This window comes from Carassius gibelio, chromosome B16, assembly GCF_023724105.1.
Source record: "Carassius gibelio isolate Cgi1373 ecotype wild population from Czech Republic chromosome B16, carGib1.2-hapl.c, whole genome shotgun sequence".
Classification (NCBI taxonomy): domain Eukaryota; kingdom Metazoa; phylum Chordata; class Actinopteri; order Cypriniformes; family Cyprinidae; genus Carassius; species Carassius gibelio.
Genome location: NC_068411.1, coordinates 20,010,780 through 20,035,051, shown reverse-complemented (window position 1 = coordinate 20,035,051; position 24,272 = coordinate 20,010,780). Strand labels below are relative to the sequence as shown.

At 37.7% G+C, this 24,272-nt stretch overlaps 1 protein-coding gene across 1 annotated transcript; it reads left to right on the top strand.

The window, feature by feature from the left end:
* Positions 1-3,163: 3,163 nt before the first annotated feature.
* Positions 3,164-24,135, top strand: bcan (brevican). Its single transcript, XM_052577534.1, has 14 exons — positions 3,164-3,366; positions 11,957-12,039; positions 12,250-12,630; positions 13,177-13,351; positions 13,674-13,801; positions 13,955-14,248; positions 15,949-17,337; positions 18,046-19,056; positions 20,534-20,641; positions 20,928-21,086; positions 22,189-22,271; positions 22,417-22,561; positions 22,640-22,822; positions 22,916-24,135. Exons 1-14 carry the CDS (start codon positions 3,362-3,364, stop codon positions 23,041-23,043), a joined length of 4,272 nt encoding a protein of 1,423 aa, XP_052433494.1. The 5' UTR covers positions 3,164-3,361; the 3' UTR covers positions 23,044-24,135.
* Positions 24,136-24,272: the final 137 nt, after the last annotated feature.

Here is a 24,272-nt window from a genome sequence, read left to right as displayed (position 1 = left end):
ACGAGTCAGCATTCCTCTTCTACTGTGAATTCAACACCACCACATCAATTAAAGCTCCTCCTGTATTTAACTGTCCAAATGAACAGGGCCTCAACTGCTATGCTTGAGATTACAGTCAAAGCTCTTTCCTTCCAAACCCACTCAATCATCAGTCAGTCTGTTTTTAAGAGTCCAGTCGCACCGCTTTAGTGATGTTTGGGAAGCAGCTGGATATTCCTTGCCCACCAGTTTCCCAGCAATTGAGCAAGCTCACGATGGACTGATTTTTAGCCTTATTTGGGATTTTCTTTTGCAGAAAGGTTCAATCTAACATACTATAGAACACTGTCTGATACTTGCATTACATTCAGTAATCTCACTTTTTTGTGTGTGTGTATATATAGAAAGAAAAACAGTTTATATATATATATATATATAATATATAATATTGTTTATATACATTGATATATTAAATATGAAATTTTCTCATTTTGAATGACTTTGGAAATCTGGCATGAAATGATGAAATTGCAATACTTTAAAGTTTTAATATTAGTATTTGCAATCTCTATATAATTTATCCTTTTGCAACATTTATTCATCTTGGCTAATATGAATTTCTACATGTACATTTCAAGTTTTATAAATAAGGATTTTTTTTTGTTATGAATTAATATGCATTTTCAATAAATAATACATTTATAAAATAAGTATTATACACAAAATATTTAATAAATGTGCTTAATTGTTTATTGTTATTTATGATACCTATTGCTTTTCACTTATATTAGTAATTTGAAAGTGTTCCTGATTAAATTTGGGTTAATAGGATGTGCTGTAGAGAGAAGGCAGTCAGTGACTTCATACTTTCCCACTTGTGGCTTGGATATGGATGGTAGTAATGTCTGTAAAACGGATCAAGTTTTAAAATCCTCAATGGCTGGCAGGCAGAGGTAATCTTGTGGTACATTAAGAGGTACCCTTGCTTATTACTAAAGGCTTACCATAATGTCAGAGCCAATAAATAATGAACTGTATAGTTTTATTGTCTGGTCCTAAGGCATATAGTTACTTACTAAATGATTATCATAATGCAAGATCAAATAAATAATGCACTAATATTCAGAGTGATATTACCTGGTTTCTCATCTTCAGGATAGACAGTCAGCTATGTTGATGTGGTAAATTCCTCTTGTGTTGAAGAATATGTGATACACAAAGCCATATTCACTCTCCTTTCTGTGTGTGTGCAAACTATCCATTGCTTCTTTCATCCAGCCTCTCGTCCATGAAAGTTTGCTACTGTTTTAACAGGAGGCCAGACTCTGGTCTGTTGTGTCCACATGTGGTTACCTTCACAGACATGACTCACAAATGGATCAGATTCAGACTTACAGATGTGAATCAGCAGTGACTCATGCCTCAAAACCATTTGAAACTGGTCATTTCTCTGAATAAGCATTTGTTTCATCATTACTGAAAGATCTAGTTATTAAAGCTCACCAACCTTGACACAATGTTCTCTTAGCTTAGAGAGAGTCAGCACAGCGAGTTGCGGAAGTTATTTGCACATACCCTGCTATACAGATGTGATATATGGTTGCACTGGTCCAGATTTTTTCATCATAGCATTTAGCCATGACAGTGTATACTATCTTAATATGCTTGCAGAAATGGATGCTTATTTACAATGTTGAAGCATAGCAATTGAGTGAACCAAAGCATTCATTGTGGCACTCAGCCCTTGGATTCTTGCAAAGTTGACTCTTGCCATAAATAGCAATTCTTACTTGGAACAATGGGTAAATTCAGTGAGAGTGAAAGTCTCCTCGAGATGTTTATTCATGTGACAAAAAGATTACCCTGTACTAAGACTATGCGAGAAACTTTTTTGTCATTTGTTATTTCTGGAACAAACCTCAAAAAAGACAACCTAAAAATGGAAGTTTTTGGACACATTTTGTTTAAGAAATAATTCACCGAAATGAAAGTTGCTGAAAAATGACTCACCCTTCGGCCATTATTTGTTTATTATAAACATGCAGCATTTTACCTCAAGTGATGTTAACTGATGAACTGGAGTCGTGTGTGGATCACTTGTATTATTGGGACGTTTTTATTAGTTGTTTGGATTCTTATTCTGACGGCACCCATTCACTGCAAAGGATCCATAAGCAAGTGATGTAATGTACATTTCTCAAAATATGTTCAGATGAAGAAACAAGCTCATCTACATCTTGGATGACCTCGGGGTGAGTACATTTTCAGCAAATATTCTTTTTTGGGTTAACCATTCCTTTAATTCATAACTAAAATTATGCAATTGTGCAACACTCTTAAAACTAAAGGTTAAAAAAGGGGGTCCGCACAGTGATGCCATGAATAGAGGAAACAGTTTTAGTTCCCCAAAAAACCTTTCAGTGAACAGTTCTTAAAAGAACCATTTTTCTTAGTTAGAAGACTGTAACGAACCTTTTGTGGATTGAAAAGCTGGATGGTATAGGTTGTTTGTGGGATGACTGCTGCCAAAATAACCTTTATTTTTAATTGTTAATGTTCATCATGGAAATTTTAATTTTAAACAATATTAAATCCATTCAATCTTGTCTCACGTAATTATGTTTAGAATTAATTTATGAGATACGATTCATTTGAATTATTTTACAGTCTGTACATTTTTGTTTGTGTGTTTTACTCGTGAGTCAATTTGATCTTTGCTTGACCATATAGACATCGCAGCTGTCTTCACCTCGAAAGGTTTTAATCATTTAATGCCTTAACAAAATCAATAAATGTCGGGTTTCCCTATAACATTTTCCCAAAATTTGATCCAGAAATGAACTCAAAGGACGCATGGAACTAAGCCCAACACATCGCTCTTTTTTGTTCTTTTAAGCATGGCAAGCATAAAACCTGCACGCTTCTTGCGAGTGCTCGTATCAAATGAATTCTCAGACACTTGTCATTTTGAAACAGTATTACGCTCGTTACCTATGGGTCTACCATATGTTTATAGAACAATAACAGGACAACGAACAACATTTCGGGTCAATTAATATAGTAATCTTCTCGCTCTCGCCCTCTCTCTCTCTCTCTCTCTCTCTCTCTCTCTCAACTAGAACAGTTTAACTTTTCCTCCGTCCCTTCCCACTTTTTTCATTGTGCCAGAGACAAATAGGAAAATGAACCCTGTTGGTTAAAGAGAGTGGGTTGATCTCAGATCCTTCCTGCTCTTTTATTCCTCCGCTCTCTGTCATCCTCTCTCTCTTTCTTCTCCTCCTCTGGACGAACTCACAGCATCCATCATCTCCAGCCTGCACTCTATGAGACTCTATACAATCCTTCATCTGCACGAGGGCTTTTCAAGAAGAATCCAAGAATAATGAGGTATGTGGCTTTAAATGCATTTAAATTGCCTATAATGATTCTGTAAAAGGAGTTGCAATTTAGCACATTTATTTTATGGCTTTTGGATTTAGACTTTTTGGGCATAATTTTAGGGTTAGTGAATGCTGCTTATGCAGAAGATTTTCTGCCTTGTACATTTTTAAGTTTCAGAGCACAGCAGGAGATGTTATGGAGGACATTACTGTGCTGAATATGCATGTTGCATCAGCCTTTGTGAATTGGCACAGACTTTTATGCAGAGTACTATCCATTCAGATTATTACTATAAAAACATTTAATAATTGGTCTTGGATAAACTTTGTTTTAGTCACCAGTATATTCTAATGAACTGGAGAATAAAACGTTTTTTTTTTTTGTGAAACTAAAAATGCTCTCCTTTGGCATCAGGCTGCATTAATTATTTTTATTTATTTATTTTATTGATTTATTTATTTTTTGGCTGTAAATTTGGCTCTTATTTTTTTTAATGGGACTAAAAAGGCTCTCTTATGACATCAGGCATCAGACTGTAATGCCCTTTTCATGTGGATCTGTTATTGCTCAGAGCTTATCTATTCTTGGATCCATGTACTAAGAATTAATTTTAGAATTAGTTTAGAATGCATTTGAAAGGTTGTCAGATTTGGATGGTGCATAAGTGCTTTACACAGCCTGAGCCTTCAAAGAGAAGACACCTGTTCTTGACATTTCTAAATGAATGCATGTTCTATATGCATGAGCAGAAACTGAGACTGCATTTAAATTTGCAGCAGGCTTAGCAAACACTCAACCTGTAATCATTTATTTTTATCTCCATTACCTAAATATGCAATTACTGCACAAAAATGGCCAGTTATTTAACTCTGAATATAATACTTTACAGATTACTGAGTGTTGAAAAGGTTTGGTAATGTAAGAACTGAACACCACTTCAATTCCAGGATCTATTCTTGTACTTGTGTTGGAATTGAATTGGTGAAAACAAAATAATGTTAGTGTGCTGAGTTTAGCTCTTCTTAATATTGCACCTGAGACTAAAGGCTTTGTAGACACAAATATTAGAGGTTTTTGCACAAGTGGGGAAAAGATGTCTACAACACACCTGCTGGATGATTTTGCTTTGTGGTACAAACTATGCAAAAATCCAGGTGCCAAATGTAGTATGAGAGACATGATTCATGAATACCTCTTTGGTCTACATCTGCAGTTATTCCAATGCTCATCTGAGTCAACTTAATTCTGTTGAGACATTAAGTGTTAATGTCTGCAGTGTGTTTTCAGCTGTAAAATTGCAACACATTATTGGCTGTATAGTGCCACAGTAACCATTCATCTTCACAGTGGCTAAGATTGTTTCTAAACCCATCGCTCAAATAGGTGTAGCAGAGCAGAAGTAAGTCGAATGTGTGAGTGTTTTCCAAGCAGTTATAAGATAAAGATCCTTCATATCATCTGACTGATTAAGTTTAACTGATAAGAGGCATCCACACATCTTATCTCCTGCCGCTTTTCTTTAGGGATGCCTTCACTTACATTTAGTAGCTGTTGTGGAATAAAAGAAACTATTTGGTCATTTTCTCTCAGATTAATTAGGTGTCTTTTCTTTCAATCACTACTACCAAAATACTTGCACGAACCCCTACAGGACACATCTGACCTAATTTAACTGTACAGCAGTCATCTCCAGTCCTGATCACCCCAGTGAAAAGATTAAAGGGTCTCTTATAAATTTAATACTTAATACCAAATAATTGGCTGCATTAAATCAATAAGTCAACAAGATCAATAGTAACAGTGAAAATTATTTATAATGGAATAATTGAATTTCATATAAATGCTATTCTTTTGAAACTTCTATTTATTAAATAATCCTGAAAAAAGTATCACGATTTCCAAATATATATATTATATTATGTTATATTGTAATTTTTTTTTATATTTTATAGCATGCTTTTTCATTTTCTTTTTTCATTTACCAACCCCAAACATTTGAACAGTAGTTTATCCTGCATTTATTTTATTTTTTTTATATTTTTCCTTCCCATAGAAGGGAAGAAATACTATAGAAGTCAATGGGGACCATCAACTGCCTGATTACCAGCGTTCTTCAAAATATCATCTTTTAAAAACTCATACAGGGTTGGAACAACATGAGGCTGAGAAAATGATGATAATATTTTAATTTATGGGTGAACTATTCCTTTAATGAGTCAAGTTGTTTGCACGTGACTTCAATTTGTATATTATATTATATATTATAGATTTTGTACATAGATATTTGTATAGCATTTATGCATATGCGTTAATGGTTATATACATTGTACAATGTTGTCATTGATAAGGCTGTTAGGTTGAGTCCATTATTCAGATCCGCTCTCTACAGGTTCTTACAGAGCTCAGAGAATGGCTGTATGCTTGGCTAGCCAGATCTACCACAGGCTGCTTGGCTAATAACACCTCAGACCTCTGCAGCATGGATGAATTATCCTCTCTGTCTCTCTCTGTGTGAGTTCCGGACGGTCTGTGTTTCTGAGGACAGTGCTGGTTGCCCCTGGTGATGGACCAAGTCACAGAGAGTCATGCGAGGTTAGAAAGGCCTTGAATTCGAAGGTGGTTGTGGCACTGAAAGAGAAGAAAGACCAAGGGAAGAATCCATGACCAAGCAGACAGACAACGCAGAGAAAAGTCAAGGAAAAAACATGGGGAAAATGCAAAACAGAGCAGCATTCCACAGTGAACGATGTGTGTGGGAAAGTTTTTCTGCTTTCTTTTACCATCCCTTGTCTGTCTGAGAGTCTATCCATTGAAATAACTAATCTAAAACCAAGTCTTCAGCGAGAAATAGTGAGCTTCTTTCTTATAGGGTCGGTAAAATCACTGCTGTGATGTAAGTGAAATAGATCGCCTCCTTCTCCATTTCCCTTCAGAATGAAGTCATTCTGTATTCCAGACAGCAGGCGTCCGTGGAGATGCCTGCCTAAGCACTCTTGAGGTTGCTGGGCCCCGTCCTCCATGTTTGCCCTTACAGCAATTTGGCTTTACTTTTGGCTTATGGAAATGTGGCTGCGTCTCAGGGGCGTGTCTAGGGGGAGGCTGGGGGAGGCAGTGCCTCCCCTAGGATAAGCCCTGCCTCCCCGAGAAACGGACTGTCCCTCTGATGATAAATAAACATTTAAAAGTTGATTGTTTTGTGCATATTTTTCCATCAGTAGCAGATGAGTCTGACCCAACAAAAATCCAGTTTGGCGCTGTTTGACAGTGCTCGCGTGCTTCAGGCTTACGGGCTCAGAAAAAGGGCATCATGTGAGAATAGAACGCCAATGAAATGTTTACCTGGCCGAGCCTTAGAGCAGTGGCGTGTCCACAAGGGTTGCACAAATGAGCTTTGCCACTCCAGTTGCCACCCCAAAACAGCGTATGGGATCGAAGTGCATTGAGAGCGGAACATCGTGATTTTGACTGAAACAGGGTTTTTTGAAAGTCAGAGAATTCTGCGACTTGCGACTACGACTTTGAGGTCCAACGCTAAAGTGCCCTCGCGGTCCCGTCTGCCCCCTGTCCTCAATTTCTGCCGAGGGTAGTATATTAATATTTTTGGTTGTGGACAATAAAAATGTCTCCACGATCTGCTTTTGAAGAAATATTGTTGCATTGTGCCGCAGCGCACATTCTATCAGCTGCAGTTCTGGCGCCACAGAATTATTATAATACATTAACATAAGTGTTATCTCAGCGGTAGAGTTTCTCAAACAGGATACGGCACTTATTCACAGAATTATTATTATTATTATTATTTGCATCTGCTTTAAATCCTTATTGCTTATTTAAAAGTTTCATTCGTGTGCTTTTCTGACGTTCGGTTCTTCTAAGCACAATCAAAGTGCGGCACGAAAACGAAAAAGCCCTTCAAACTGTGCCTGATTTCTAAGTTATGTTCTGTGCTAATACTGTCGAAACACACAAGGTTTATGTATAGACTAAGTTGGATATGTCTAAAATGAAAGTAAACAACTGAAAGAGGATGCATGTCTGTATGCATGCAGGTCTTAAAGGGACAATAGGCTACATGCTGCCGTGTGAATTAAAGGGATAGTTCACCCTAAAATTTAATTTCTGTCATTGTTTATACACTCACATGTTGTCCAAAACCTATATTAACTTCTTTCTTGTGCTGAACACAAAAGAAGATATTTTGTAGAATCTGTGTAACCAAACGGTTTCTGGTTCACATTGACTTTGATGGTAGTAAAACATACTCTGGAAGTCACTGTGAACCAGCAACTGTTTGGTTTTCTTCAAAATAATGCTTATATTTAGCAGAAGAAAGAAACTCATTCAGGTTTTTTTCTTCACTATTAAAATTTTTGGGTGAATTATTCCTTTAATGTTAATAAAACACCAAACCCACAGAGAAAAATCACTCAATACTCTTGACTGAAAAAAAAAAAATTAATACAGTTGCTTTAATAGGAATCAGTGTATATAGTGTTTTATTTTTATATTTGTTCATTCATTATTTTTAATGCTCCTGCTAAATACATTTCTTGTACCTGAAAATAAAACACTTTATTTGTATTATATCTGTATTTTTAATGTGTATCTTTGTTCTCATTTTTTAATAACAAAGATAAAATAATTACAAAGATTTTTATCTTCACCCATGCACTTTGGCCTAAATATCCGCCATACTTTTTCATATTTTGTTACCTTAAAATGCTTTATAATAGGGAAATTAGTTTGGCTGTGATGCTCAAACAGCTTGCAAAATAAAAAAAAATAAAATAAAAAAAAGACTTATTCGATTTTTATTATATCACCCACCCCCTGAGGGAGAACAAACCCATACAGATTCCACACCCCTGTAAAATAATAATAACATTTGCCTATGTCAAGCACCACTAATAATAAATAAAATTAAATAAACAAATAAAATAAAAATAAAAACAGTTATGTTGCCTCTGCTAATGAGATTATAAATTAAATTCTTATAGTTTCACAAAAATATCTTTTATTTCAACTCTCTAAGTCTCCTTACCCCCTGTAGCCTAATATGTTCCCTTTTATCTAGGCCTACATGTTTACATTTATTCATTTAGCAGACACTTTTATCCAAAGCCACTTACAACCAGAGAATACCATTCAAATACTATTCTCATACTGTTCAAATGAGCATATGCATTTTTTTTTTATTATTACCTGGGGCCGCATTTACAAAGAAACTTAGAGGCTAACTGGCGAATTTATGGTAGCACCTACGTCTGGAACAGCTTAGAAGAAACAAATTAATTTACCTCTTGTCTATACAAACCTGACTTCAGATTCATTTAAAAAAAAGACTACTCGTGTAGCAAGTCTTCTCACAAGCAAACCTGTCACTCATCATCAGGCAATCACTGTGATCTGTTCTATATATGAATATGTGAATAATAATAATAATATCATCATCATATTATTAATGTTGACCGGGTTTAACTAACTTTTATGTGACAGCCCTATAGTCTAATAGGGGCCCTGTATCTATCTGTGGGTTCCTGGCTTAGAAAAAGATATGCACCAAAACAGATTGTGTGTAGTAGGCTATAGATTATTTTGCGCCGATTTTTTCAGTTGTTTATGTTGCCCCCCCAAAAAAGCGAAATGACCCCCCAAACATGACATCCTGGTAACCCCTCTGCTGCGTCTGTTGTAATGTTCTCAAGAACAGGATACAAGATAAGCAGAGAGACCGAGCAAATACTTGTGGATACTTGCAGTTAAACAGCAAGGCAGCTTTGTTTAGTCTTCTCAGTATTATAGCTCATGATGTTTTCCATCTGAAAACTGTCACAAAAATATTTGCTTCAATCTTTAATTTTGGAGAAGACCAAGTGCACTTTTAGATGAGGTACAGTGAATGTGCAAACACACCCTATTCTCCATGGCAGTAGTCTTTAACATGCATTTGTATATCCAGCTTCAGGTCAACCAGTTCATGCCAGTTTCCATCCCTCTCTCTCTATTTCTCTCTTTTCCTCTTAGGCAAACCGTTTCCATGTACCCATTACTCTCCATCACTAAAAAATGCACCATAGCGTCAGAACGTCCTGCTCTGGTGCGTCTGAGGCTTTTGTGCCCTGAATTCTGCTTTTGCTGGGCTTTGTAGTTCCTGTCTTGTACTTACAGTAAACCACTTCTGTTAGACCTCTGGATCAGAGCTTAATGGGCCATATCTTTGGTAAACTTCCTTCTAAAATTGAAAACGGGAGAGAAAGGTTACATCAAGGAAGTGTACTGAATTGTTGCTTTTCTGAGAAATCACAGTTTTTTGTTTTGTTTTTGTTTTAATGTACTGAAAAAAAATTCTGATTTCTTTTTAAATATATATTCTTTATTTTGTATTACCTTATTTTATCAATGTTGAAAATGAGTGCTGTGCTGCTTCATATGTTTGTGGAAACTGTGAAATTATTTTCAGGATCACTGATCATTAATAGAACGTTTAGTAAACAGTATTTATTAGAAATCATTTGTAGCATTACAAATGTCTTCACTGTCACTTTGTTGTGAATGGTAATACATGGGAGTTTACATGTCCAGATGTCCAAACCCAGAGCAGTGGTACACAGATGAATTGTTCAGAAGACAAAAACTCCTGTACCAATGCACTTCCTTGTTTGTTTCGTTGATTAAAACTCACATTCCATCAGTAAATTTCCATTTCATCAGTCTGCGCTCTATTAGGTAACATTACACATCAAGAATGAGGGTCTTTCTTTAGGGATTGTAGTCTGTAATTTCACGTCTGGTTGGTTGTAAAAGATTTCATATAAACAGAGAAGAGTTACAATTAGATACTTAAATGAACCCTAATTTTACACAGTCATCATAGTAAACATCCTGTTGTTAAAATAACTTAAAGTCAATGATATGTTATCATGTAAAACTGATGCAATCAACTCATTACCTTCCACTTCATTTAAATGGTGCCTCGACTCCTGCTTGAACATTGCTTGTGTAGTGTTGCTAAAACGTACTCTGATTTTTTATCCGGGTTTTAAAATGTCACAGGGATATTTAAAATGGTTAGAATCACTGGACCATTGTTATGTCTACTTGCTTTTCTGGCTCACTCTTTGAGGCATGACTATTCAGTTCATTCGGTCTTCACAAACAGTATTTCAGTGGATCTAGCAGGTGGTCTTTTATATATTTATTTCAGCCTGTCTCACTTAGAAACCATCTAGCCGCTAAAAACATTTCCTTTCACTGGGCCGTTTAGCTAAACACAGTCTATATTGTGCTCTGTGTGTAGTTTAAGGCCTGCACAGAGACAGGTGCATAAAGATGACCCTAGTGGAGATGGATTTACTGGTAGAGATACTCATGTTTAGAAAAGGGTATTAGTCTGTTCGGTGACTCGTCAGAATTCTGAGCACATACAAGAGCTCCCAAAGACTCCAAAGATCTGAATCATGCCAGCTGGACGTAGCACAGGGTTGCCAAATCCTCTTTCTGGGAAGCTCTTGAGATTCAGAAAGCCTGGTGAAAATGCAAAACCACACATACAGTTAAGTAAAACAAATAAAAATGTTATTCAATGCAAATTATAAGTCTGCAAAGTCTCATGGTTTAAAGAATAGACACACCCTCTAAAGACTGTGCTGTGGGTCTGCAGTGAAAATTAGTTTACTGCGCTGTTTGAGCGTTTTGTTGGTTTTTTCTAAAGAACTGCAGGCAAGCCTTTCTGCTTTGTTCCATTCAGTCACATGCCTTTAAAACCAGGGTTTTCAGCGAGAGGTCTACAAAAGGGATCTGTGGAGTAGATGATTAAATATATATAAATATACAGAAAATCTTCTTTAAAAGTGTTAAATACTGTTAATTGGTTTACCTATGTATGCCCTAAATATATTCTTATGGGACAGTTCCTATAGCTGTATTGTTAATCATTTTTTCTTTTCTTCTTCTTCTTTTTTCTTTTTTGGGGGGGGGGGGGGGGTACACATAAATAAATAAAACTGTAAATATAACCATACCGTTTTTACATTAGGTATTATGTAATATAATAATGTCACGGTTCTAATAAATGAAAGTCTTTATAAAATATTATCAAAATATATTCCTCTTGGCAGGGGGATCCTGGTCCTTAAAAGGCTGAGAACCCCTTTTTAAAACATTTTTCTTTTCTTCATTTGAACAGATTAAAAACCACCCAATTCAGTGCCTTAATGCCTATTAATAACAAGCTGTTAACTGTCAACTGATTTTAGAAGGCTCAAAAAATGCTCAGTGAGTGTGAATTCTCACAATCTGGCAACAGCAGAGGCACAAAGAACTTTCTCTCCCTCTTTCTCATTTCCTCGCTTTCTCACACAAGCCAGTGTGTCATTTTCCCCAATGAATATCCATGAACTTACACGGGAACAGAATGCAATTAAATTAAATGACATAAATGAGCTAAATTGCTATTCTGGAAATAAATGTTTGCGTCTTTCATTTCAACACAAGGGCTTATGTTGTGGTATGTCACAGTTCCACTTGACTTTTACAATGCTGTTCTTTGACTTTGTTTCTATATATTGTCTCACTCTCTCCCTCTGTTCGGTCTCAGATCAGCGATGTTCCTGCATGTACTGCTGCGTGCCATCTGCCTCTTCGTCTTGTCATCTTCTGCCATCCTCAGTCCTGCAGCAGGTGTGTCTCACCTCTACTGTTCAACACACAAGATATAATTAATTATGAATAACAGTAAAGGTCATAGAAAGCTCTTCGAGTCGAGTTAAAGTGTGTGGTTTATTTTTATTGCCCAAGTGAATGCACACATCGGATATAACAAAATCCAGTTCAGTTCAGTATTAAACTGTCAGTTGATTAGTATCCCAATCATTATTGTCTTTACCTCAGATGAGACCACATTCTTACAAGTGACCATTCCAGATAGCCCCCCAGTGTCTGCCATTTTGGGGGGCTCCTTGACTCTGCCCTGCTTGGTGAGTCTCTCCCGGACCCCATCTTTCGGTCGACATGCTGTACTGACTCAGCCACGAGTCAAATGGAGCTTTCTTTCATCAAACAAAGAGACAGAGATCTTAGTGGCCCGTGGTGAGAGGGTAAAGGTGAGTGAGTTGTATAAAGGCAGGGCATCGCTGCTGAATTATGCTGCCTCTTCAGCTGATCTCACCCTCAGACTGGAGGAACTGATGCACAACGATACAGGCTTCTACCGCTGTGAAGTCCAGCACGGCTTGGAGGATGCTCATGACCAGGCCCAAGTCAAAGTAAAAGGTGATTATTATGTAAAATACTTTGAATGCAAAGATCACAGTAGCAATCCCAGATTGTCTTGCCATATTTATTCAACACTGTTTGGCATACACACGTGCTACCGTTCAAATGTTTGGAATTCAAGCTTTTTGGAAGGATTTCAATATGTTTTTTATAAATCTTTACCAAGGCTGCATTTATCAATGTATTTATTATTAATTTACAATAAAATGTGTTATATTGAGAAATTCAATGTTTCAATAATCTGTCAATAATTTCTTGAGTTCCAGTCGAACGTATTTTATATATTTAATGTAATTTATTCTTGCCATTTTCAGCAGCAACTACTCAGTTAAGTGTCACATGATCCTTTAGAAATTATTCTTATATCCTGATTTGGGGCTCAAGAAATATATTATTGTTGAAAGTGACCGTTTTGACCGTTTTGTTCAAAAGCAGTTGTTTTAATGAGACACATTTATTCCAGACTAGAAAATGGCAAATAATACTTCATAACAGTTCAAAAACTATGATATGTGAGAACAGTAACATGCTGTGTGTTCTTAGGTGTCGTCTTCCATTATCGCAATACCTCAAGTCGCTATGCCTTCACTTTTAATGAGGCCAAAGATGCGTGTGAATATATTGGAGCTCAGATTGCTTCTCCAGAACAGCTGCTGGCTGCGTACCGCAGTGGTTATGAACAGTGTGACGCTGGCTGGCTTTCTGATCGCTCTGTTAGGTGAGTGGACAGACTACTGAGCATTTCCTATATATACTTGCAGTAAATGTGATGCAGACAACTTTCTAGGTAGTACCAATTTGTCTATTCACACGTAAAGCATCAATATCACAGTGTGTCAAAACTTTGGAATCGATTTCTGGACTGGGGATGTAGCTAAATATGGTCTTTTTGCAGTGCTTAGGATATAAAAACAAAACAAGTAATTAAAAAAAAATTAAATGGTTAACGGGGTTAAGCTTAGTTGAGTTTTATTAATAACAAAAATACATATCTTAAGGATTCATTAAAATGTTTTTATACTATCCCTATGTCTTCTTAGATACCCAATCCAGATGCCACGAGAAGGGTGTTTTGGAGACATGGATGGATTACCAGGCGTTCGAAACTATGGCATGGTGGATAATGATGAACTATATGATGTGTACTGCTATGTGGAAAACATTCATGGTAAGCCACTCCCATACCATTGTTAATATTATACTCTACCAAACTACTGGTATTGGCAAGCAGTCCATATTCAAAGACTCTGGAGGTTTACTATGACTTGTTTGTGATTGTCAGCAAAAATTGGTTGTTCATTCATTGATGTAACTGTTTTAGGAGAGGTTTTTCATGGGTCATCCCAACAGCGCTTCAACTTGTCGGAAGCGAAGACATACTGTGAGCAGCAGGGAGCTCAGCTAGCCACAACTGGCCAACTGTATGCCGCCTGGAATGATGGTCTGAACCACTGCAGTCCTGGCTGGCTTGCTGATGGAAGCGTTCGGTACCCCATTGTGACCCCTCGTGAACGGTGTGGGGGTTCTGAACCTGGTGTCAAGACAGTTTATCGTTTTAGCAATCAAACGGGATTCCCCGAACCACAAACTCAGCATGACGCTTACTGCTTCAGAGGTATTTACAGTTATTCACAAAACTTTCTTAAGGTGCAAAGGAGAGTTCAGGGATGCCCAAGGGGGTCTGTGATAAAATTTGAGGGGGGGGGGGGGGGGGGTCATTTTTCTACATCTGAGTTCTTAAGATGTGATAATATTTTTCATACACTATATAAATTAATTTTTTACATGAAAGAAAGGGAGTCCCTCCCGGTGATATCACTGGGATCCTTGGCATCAAAAAGTTTGAAAACTCCTGACCTATACTATCAATCCCATACAATCTTAAAAGGATATAAATAACCCAAAAATGAAAAATCTCTCGTCAATTACTCGCCCTCATGTTGTTCCAAACCTGTAAGACCTTTGTTCATCTTCAGAAAATAAATTAAGATATTTTGATTAGGGCTGTGCAATTAATCACGTGCACTTGTCATGCGCATCTCGTCAGTAAAGCAGGTCCTTTGATTAGTAAATCTCCATCGGCTACTTTCAGATTGAGCTGCATTCACCATACAGAGCCACAGTTCACTGACAATAAGGCAATAATCATGTTTTTTAATCGCAAATTAATCACATTTGATTTCGAGCGCAATATCGCTTGTCAGTGAACTACGGCTCTGTGTAATGAATGCTGCTCAATCTGAAAGCAGGTGATGGTGATTTACTATTAATAATAATAATAATAATAATTCATTACATTTATATAGCGCTTTTCTAGGCACTCAAAGCGCTTACATAGTCAGGTGGTATCTCCTCATCCACCACCAGTGTGCAGCATCCACCTGGATGATGCGACGGCAGCCATAGTGCGCCAGAACGCCCACCACACACCAGCTTACTGGTGGAGAGGAGACGGAGTGATGAAGCCAATCAGTAGATATGGGGATTGTTAGGAGGCCATGATGGTCGGAGGCCAATGGGCGAATCACGGGACTGACTTTATTGACGAGATGTGTGTGACGAGTACGATTAATTGCACAGCCCTAATTTTTGTGAAATCCAAGAGGTTTCTGACCCTCCATAGACAGCAACAGAACTACCGTGTTCAAGGTCCAGAATTGTAGCAAGGATATTGTTAAAATAGTCCATGTGACATCATGTGTGTGCATTCCTCTGCATTTATACAAGGCACATCTTGGTTCTACATCAGAATGCCGAATCCTGCATTTGCAGCACCACTTGCATATGTCATGGTACTATCATGAATGGCAGTGGCAGAGACTGACACAGAAGAGAAGAAATTTACATTTATTCATTTAGCTGACGCTTTTATCCAAAGCGACTTACAATTGCTATATATGTCAGAGGTCGCACGCCTCTGGAGCAACTAGGGGTTAAGTGTCTTGCTCAGGGACACATTGGTGTCTCACAGTGGATTCGAACCCGGGTCTCCCACACCACAGACGTGTGTCTTATCCACTGCGCTAACACCAACCAAATTGTTGAATAAAAGTCATTATTTTTGTTTTATGTGCAGACAAAATGTATTCTTGTAGCTTCATAAAATTAAGATTGAACCACTGATGTCACATGAACTATTTACTAACAATGTCCTAACTACCTTGCTGGGCCTTGAGTGTGGAAATTATGTTGGTCTTACGGGTGTAGAACGTCATGAGGGTGAGTAGTTTATTACAGAATTTTTTTGGGGGGTGGGGGGGTGAACTATCCCTTTAACCTTCAGTTAATGGTATCTTTAATATTCTTCCTCTGCAGCTAACAGCAACTCTCAGACAGTCTCACCTAGAGATCATATGGCGACAGAGCCAGAGGACACCGAGGAACATATTGTGACTTTAGCAGATCCTGAAGAAGAGTATAGTGTGGATCAGATCACTCAACAGTCAGAAAATGAAGTACAGGGGGCTGTTGAGTCTTTCTCCATTTACAGCACACAGACTACTTCACAACCAGAGGACCACAATCACAGCACAAGACAGGAGGCTGTTGAGTCTTTCTCCATTTACAGCACACAGACTACTTCACAACCAGAGGAACACAACCACAGCACAAGACAGGAGGCTGTTGAGTCTTTCTCCATTTACAGCACACAGACTACTTCACAACCAGAGGACCACAAGCACAGCACAAGACAGGAGGCTGTTGAGTCTTTCTCCATTTACAGCACACAGACTACTTCACAACCAGAGGACCACAAGCACAGCACAAGACAGGGGGCTGTTGAGTCTTTCTCCATTTACAGCACACAGACTACTTCACAACCAGAGGAACACAAGCACAGCACAAGACAGGAGGCTGTTGAGTCTTTCTCCATTTACAGCACACAGACTACTTCACAACCAGAGGAACACAACCACACCACAAGCTCTCAGTTAGATGAAGATAGCACCTATAGAGACTCCACCATCCCAACCAGCACAGAGAGATATCTTGAGTCCACTGAGGTCACCTGGCAAAAAATTGAGTCTGTTCCAGAGATTTACATCGATCCAAAACACATCGATTTCACACAAAAAGGAGAACCAGATATAAAAGCTTCAGCAGTTGATGGTGTTAAAAGCAGCAATCATAGACACTACCAACCAATGCCAGATACCAACCTACAGCCGGGAGAGCCCATTGATTTCATCCCACCTACAGAGGCTCAGCCTGAGACTACAGAGGGAACGTCCTCTCAACCGAAGGAGATAAATGGGTCCAAACACTTCCAACCCATGCCTGAAACCAACCTAGAGGATGAGGATAAAGATCATGTGACTAGTGAGATATCCATGACCACTGAGGATACTACACTGCAATATGACTTAAGCAAAGTCACCACAACTCAGCGTTCTTCGGTTAAGTCAAGTCCCTCAACATACCTACCTGAAGGTGCTACAGTAGAAGACAATGCAGGAAATATCACAGAAACTCCAGAGCCAGATGAAGACTGGGGTCTTTTTACACTCACAACTCAGTCCACATCAACAAGCGCATCCAGCACTGAAGGTTGGTTGGAGGGTTCAGGTGAGGATTTGACCTTGTTTTTCACTGAAAAGGCCGAACATCTGGTCACCTCGCATAAATCAGAGACATATGGAGCTTCAGCACCTGAGACTATGACAGAGAGCTTCTCATTAACACATCTGAACAGTATTAGCCCAAGTAAGTAAAAAGAAACAATATGCCTATACAGTGTATCAGCAAATAATAATTTAGTGAGCTTTTTAATAACCAAAAATTTACCAAAATGCATGCCATTTAGAACTGAATTGAGAATGCCTTTTAAATGGTTTAATTTAAAAAGTGGTATTTAAATTAATTCAAAGAGATATGTATTTAAGGTATTAAGTTTTAGGTAACAGCCTTGAACCTTGAAGGTTTTTAGGCTTTACAGAATGAGAGAATGATTTAAACGATGGTTGAATGGATAGATAGAGAAAAACTGTAAATAATACATTAAATAAAACAGGGTCACACTTTATTTTAATGCCCAATTCTCACCATTAACAAACCATTAACTACGAGTTTTGCCTCAATAAACTCCTAATTTGCTGCTTTGTAATAGTTAGTAAGGTAGCTGTTTAATTAAGATATGGGGTAGGATTAGGGATGCAGAATATGGTCATACAGAATACGTGCTTAATAAGCATTAACAAACTGCCAATATGTTAACAGTAGGCATGCTAATAAGCAACTAGTTAATAGTGAGATGAACTAGTTAACTGGTCCCTATACTGAAGTGTTACCAAATTATGAGTAAATTGCCAAAGATAACAGTTGGTGATTTACAGTTTAAGAAAATTCCATATCCTGCTCATGTTTTGCCTTATAAATGACAATGAAATTGTTGTTTGATTTATTCACTTGCAGCTTTTACACCCAGACATGAAGACACTTCTGCAGACCATCACGATGCTGAGGAGATCTCAACTGAGACCCTTCTTGTGTCTCTTGGTGCAGTTGATAATGCCAGTGATTATTCGACCGTGAGCACGTCACAGAAGGAGCCTGAATCTTCTGAAAGTTCTGGCGATCATGATGACATCCTGCCAGTCACACTTTTGACCACCCCAATGCCTCACCTGTTGGGAACATCAACCACACATGGGCCTGTACAGGTAGAATTCAATTCTCCACAGGAAATGGAAGGTGTCCCCTCTGAAAGCACAACTCCATCTGGCCTTGGGATAGTAGAAGAAGAATTTGATAAAGTGGAGCAGGATGGGCTTGGAGAGGAACCTAATCAACGAATCACCACATCCACTGAGCTTTATAAGTCTACTGTAAATTTTAGCATTGATGGCAGTGATGAGGAAGAGTCTTCCGGAGAAAGAGAACCTTCAGGAAACAGGTCTTCAGTTATTAATTATCCAAACTCAGATGTGGCCATCATCACTCCCTCTAATCTGACAAATATGCAAGACCTTAATGAAACAAATAGTGAGGATGATGATGATGATGTTGATGATGATAATCAGGCCAGCACTGTGGAATCCATGAAAAGTCTGGAGGTTACATTTCTTCCTCATGGGACCCAAAGTCCCATCTGGCAAAATGTGGCATCATCCACAAACCCAGGAGAGTTCAGAGCAGATGTTGAATTCAGTGGGGACGCAGCACTTACCACAGATGACATCAAGGCCTTAGATGAATCTGACTCCACCATTGCACCCATCAATGAGAAAACAACGCAAACCCAAAAACCATCCACTATGTCAGCCAACAATGAAGACGATGATGACGATGCTGATTATGAACTCATGACTAAAGCAAACGCAGACAATACAGAAGATGAGAATTATGTCCAAACCACACCTGAGTCTTCCACTCTACCTGCCAGACCCACACAGAGAGTGCTGGTCAGGACAGGCTACATTTCAGGTAAACATATTGTAGTACATATGTATAGTCTCAATTTCCAGACTGCAATTTATATTTTAAAAACTGCCTGTCCGTCTGTGATTATAGTAGTTCTTTTATTTTACAAGGACAAAAATGAAGAACGTTTTTTTAAGTGAGCATTTAGAAAGAAAACAACTTGCCTAAAATGCATTAAACCCATCCATTTCAAGCTCACACACACAGCAGTGAACACACACCCGGAGAAGTGGCCAGCCATTTGTGAAGTGGCGCCCGGGGAGCAGCTGTGAGCAACTCAGTCATGGTTTTGAGGGCAGAAAGAGTGCTGTACATTCACTCCCCCCACCTACCAGCCCAATACTCAAACTCACAACCTTTGGATTAAGAGTCCAACTCTCTAACCATTAGGCTATGACCTGCCCTCTATTAATGATGAGTGAATGAATAAACTATAGCTAGTACATGTTCAAGCTCCATTTATTTTATTATTATTTATATACTTTAAATGAAATTTTTCAGCTTTCATTATAATTTGTTTAATGTTTAGTTATTTAGCATGTTTTGATTATATTTCTATTTAGCTTTAGGTCATTTTAATATTTCAGCTTATTTTATTTCAGATAACTGACAAGACAACATTTTAATTTGTTATGAATTATTTCATCTAATATTTGTATTTATTTCAGCTTCATTTCACATGCCAGTTAAAATAAGGTTTTTTTTTTTTTTTTTTGGTTAATAACAACACTGCCTTAAACATCTAGGAGTGATAGTACCTACCATCTATTGGTTGTTTAAATTTCTTGCGTAAACCATAAGCTCTCAAAAGGGGGCGCTGTTTCCGTCCAAACACTGCCAGATAACTTTAGCTCTTTAAAATACCTGGTAACTTGATAACTCACATGCTGCACCAACTGATTAGCATGTCTATCAAAGACTGCAGTGCAGACAGAGACAGAAAGAATTTATCCAAAGTAAATAGTTTCAGTCGTGCATAAAGAAAGAGTTTGGCTTAGTGGGGCCATGATGATTAGAAACTGATAACAACTGGAAAGAAAAGGCAACATATCCAGTGCTGCTACAGCATGTTTTACATTTACATTTATCTGACGCTTTTATCCAAAGTAACTTACAATTGCTATATATGTCGCACACCTCTGGAGCAACTAGGGTTTAAGTGTCTTGCTCAGGAACACATTGGTCTCTCACAGTGGATTCGAACCCGGGACACTCACACCAAACGCATGTGTCTTATCCACTGCGCCAACACCACCACTTTTATGTAGTTAGAGGTTAACAGAACCAAATAGGGATCAAGATTTTGCCTATTTTTGATTGAGTTGTGGTCCACAAATTATATGCCATACTCTAAGTGTAGCTATTACTGCATAGTTGCAACACTTGCGTTTGTTGAGTATAACCATACTTTACTGTAAACCTTATATTTATGTGCAATATTTTTATAGTAAGCTATAAAAACATGTGAATGGCCTTTTAGATGCATGTCTGGAGAACCCTTGTAAAAATGGAGGCACCTGTGTGGACAGTGGAGCAGGTCACAGGTGTCTCTGTCTGCCAACTTATGGAGGAGACTTTTGCGAGACAGGTGAGTTACCTGCATAACTCATTATAGTACTACGTTGTAATAACTTTTATACTATTTTTAATTAAATTATATATATATATATATATAGAGAGAGAGAGAGAGAGAGAGAGAGAGAGAGAGAGAGAGAGAGGTGTGTGTTTGTTTGTGTGTGTGTGTGTGTGTGTGTTTGTGTTTGTGTGTGCGTGTGTGCACGCGATGTTCATATGTTAATAATATACACATTATTTATAGAATTTCTCAACTATACTATACTCAACTATAATTTGTCCAATCTCTCCCCACAAAGATCTAGAGCACTGTGAACCAGACTGGGAAAAGTTCCAAGGGTTTTGTTACAAACATTTTACAAAACGGCAGAAATGGGAGGTGGCAGAGCAGCACTGTCGCATGTGCGGAGGTCACCTGGTCTCTGTTATGTCACCTGAGGAACAGGAGTTTATCAATGGTACGTCTGAACAACCGCATTTTTCTGTTGATCAAATCATTTTGACTTCTTATCGTATGTTAAAATCTTTAACTTGACGGTAGCCTACCTGATTTGATCTTGATGGAATCTGTTTAACAAGGTGTCATAAGACAGGCTGTCAGTCTTTGCAAGTGGCTTTTATTTTTCAGGAACTCAGTAGGTGGCGCAAAAGTGAGTGTCCTGATTAGCGAATTACCATTTTTTAACCAATTATTTTGATTCACTCAGGAACAAACCAAGTGAAGTCTATATTCTTTATGAGTCATTGAATTATGTACTCAACCGATTAATCCACCTTATTTTTCAACATGGAAGTAAGCCGCTTTAACGATTTAGCCGCTGTAGGGAAACAATAAGAAGAATAACAAAGTGCAGTAAACAATAAAACTTTTTGCACTTACAAACCAGTGTGTTCATAATTAAAGTAATACATTAAAATAATAAGGTAAAACATGTTAGTTTGCCATATCAAGCAGCAAAACAAGTTATTTTATACCATTTAAAATAGCAGGAAGTGAATAACACCGGAAGCCCGACATGGCCGTGTCTGCTCTTATAGGAGAAATAAGGTGGATAAAAAAACACTGATTTATTCAGGATAAAAAATCCCATTACAATGTTTACTCAGAGAAGTGAACCTTTTCATTGGTGAAGAGTAATGCCTAAATTGTAATTTAGCTTACTAATACTAACTAAATGTTTTTCAAGTTGTTTATCAGAAAAGCAGTACTCTTGCTCAAAAAAGTGACATTGCTTAAACTAAGTGGCAACTAAGAGGTGTGTCACACTACTGAAGCGTTTTAGCTTACAGTACATAAAGGAATTCATAAAGGACCTGGTTTGTTGACATAACATTGAGAGGCCCTGTATTTTGTTCTGCATTTCTAAACAATCATCAAACCGTTGAAGGGTTTTGAACGTGTTACCTTATTCATGCAACTGAATGAGGGTTGTGTTAAAGGTCCTGTGTATGTTTGTCGTATATGATGCATCTGTGTGTTATACTGGAACTGGAGTCTATGTTGTGTCTTACTGACGGTGTATGCTGGTTCTTTGACATTTTTGTGTTTTCCTTCCTTAGATAAATACAGGGAGTATCAGTGGACGGGTCTCAATGACAAAACCATTGAAGGAGATTTCCACTGGTCAGATGGGAACCCTCTGGTGAGTCTACTGATCTGGCTTTCTGTAAAAACATAAAACATCAAGTGTTTCTTCAAGGGTTTTCCAAACTAGAACTGCAAGGGGTTCTTGACGTAAAAAAAAAAATACTTGATTATTCCAAACTTGATCTGTCTCTCTGTATCAGTTGTACGAGAACTGGTATCGTGGACAACCAGACAGCTACTTCCTGTCAGGAGAAGATTGTGTTGTCATGGTGTGGTACGATGATGGGCGTTGGAGTGATATCCCTTGTAACTACCAGCTGTCCTACACATGCAAGAAGGGCATTGGTGAGTGCATCACCTTCTGTGGTGGCGCCGGGGCCCAGGAAGAGCAAAAGTTCACCATGGTTTGTTTTTCTTTGGCAGCATTCTGTGGGCAGCCCCCTTTCGTACTGCACACTAAATTGTTTGGACGTCGTCAACTGAAGTATAGGGCCAATTCACAGGTGCGCTACTACTGTGAGCCAGGCTTCATCCAGAGACAAAACCCTATTATCACATGTCAGAGCAATGGACAGTGGGAGGAGCCTAGGATCACTTGCTCACCAGGTGAAAAATATTTTTTGTTGTTGATTGTATTATTTTATTAAGCTATTGAATCCAAATGACTTACAGTGTTCATTTCATGTGTTTTATGCACAGTGGGATCAGCATACTCAAATGGAGAACCGGTAACATGGCCCACAGGTCAGAACAAGGAAATAATCATAGAGGAGACAACAACAAAAACAACAACAAGAGAATATGTGGATATAAAATGGAACTTTTAGAACAAGCACACGGCATTCTTTCTCTCTCCTGTTTATCATGTCATCCCTTCGTTTATCCTCCTTAAAAATGTCCATCGATCAGCTCTACAAAGTTCCTTATATAACAGAAATGTTATAAAAAAAATGGTCCCACTTAACTTTTTTTAAAGGGGACTTCCAATTGGATAACAGTTTAAATACACCAAACATTTGTAAAAGGATACTTAAATTAGACTAAAAGGTCATTAATGTTTTTTTTTTCTTCACTCAGCTCTTTTATTTGACCCTTTTCTCTCTCTAGACCTTGACACTGAATTACATTTTGTAATTCTAAGATACCATAAAAGCACACTTGATAAAATGCAACTTCCAAACAAAGCTTGTAACCACTTGGACCAGACACCTGTTCTTTCTTTCTGTCTTTTTTTTTTTTTTTTTTTTTTTTATAAATTATGAGATAAACCTATGAACAAATGCACTAACATCAGCTTGTCTGAATCATTTTGTTTTTCATTGTTGTTCTGTAGTGACTAATTATGTCCTCATCAGCAGTATTAATTCTTAAACATTCAGTGTGCTGTGTTTTTCCTCATTTAGAATTGCCAACCAAGACTCAACTTGAGAACCTTTAGGCTAACAATGACACAATTTTAGCATAAACTAACAGGAATTCCTTAATAAAAAAAATAAATAAAAAAACAGGAATATTCGTATGCTTGTTGTTGGCTTTAAAGTACTCTGAAAGAAAAAGTTTAAAAAAAAATCTGTAACCTTTGTGAACTTAATCAAGTCAGTTGAGGCATATCAACCCATCCTTTGTGTTGATGTTGGGTCAGCAAAGCTTTATGAAGCAGGGAAAATTCCTTATGAACTCCACAAAATTCTGTGACTCGGTGCTCAGTTTTTCAGGTCTGTATTGTACTCTGGAGGATGGCCATTTCCAGAAGACTACTATCAAGTTTCATTTGATTCAGTGATGCATCACTAACAAAATCATATTTTAGTTTTTGATGGCCTGAAACCAGGGCATATTTTATCACTCTAGAAACATGAAATGAATGACATTCCAAGCAATCAGAGCAATCACAATAAAATAGTTATCACAATAAGAAATGTTTGAGAATTTTCTTGAATATGTGTGTATGCATGTGTTATTAAGAATTAGTTTAACAAAGCTGTGGTTAATATTCTAACAGGTATCTAGTAGTGTGCCTGTGATTTGTGAGGCACTTTGAAATTCATATTTTATG

What these genes read in the sequence shown, in the direction of transcription:
- bcan (XM_052577534.1), top strand. An exon ending in CATCCTCAGTCCTGCAGCAG is followed by an intron (nt 12,040 to 12,249) that starts GTGTGTCTCACC and finishes TCTTTACCTCAG; the next exon opens with ATGAGACCACATTCTTACAA. An exon ending in GGAACAGGAGTTTATCAATG is followed by an intron (nt 21,087 to 22,188) that starts GTACGTCTGAAC and finishes TTCCTTCCTTAG; the next exon opens with ATAAATACAGGGAGTATCAG.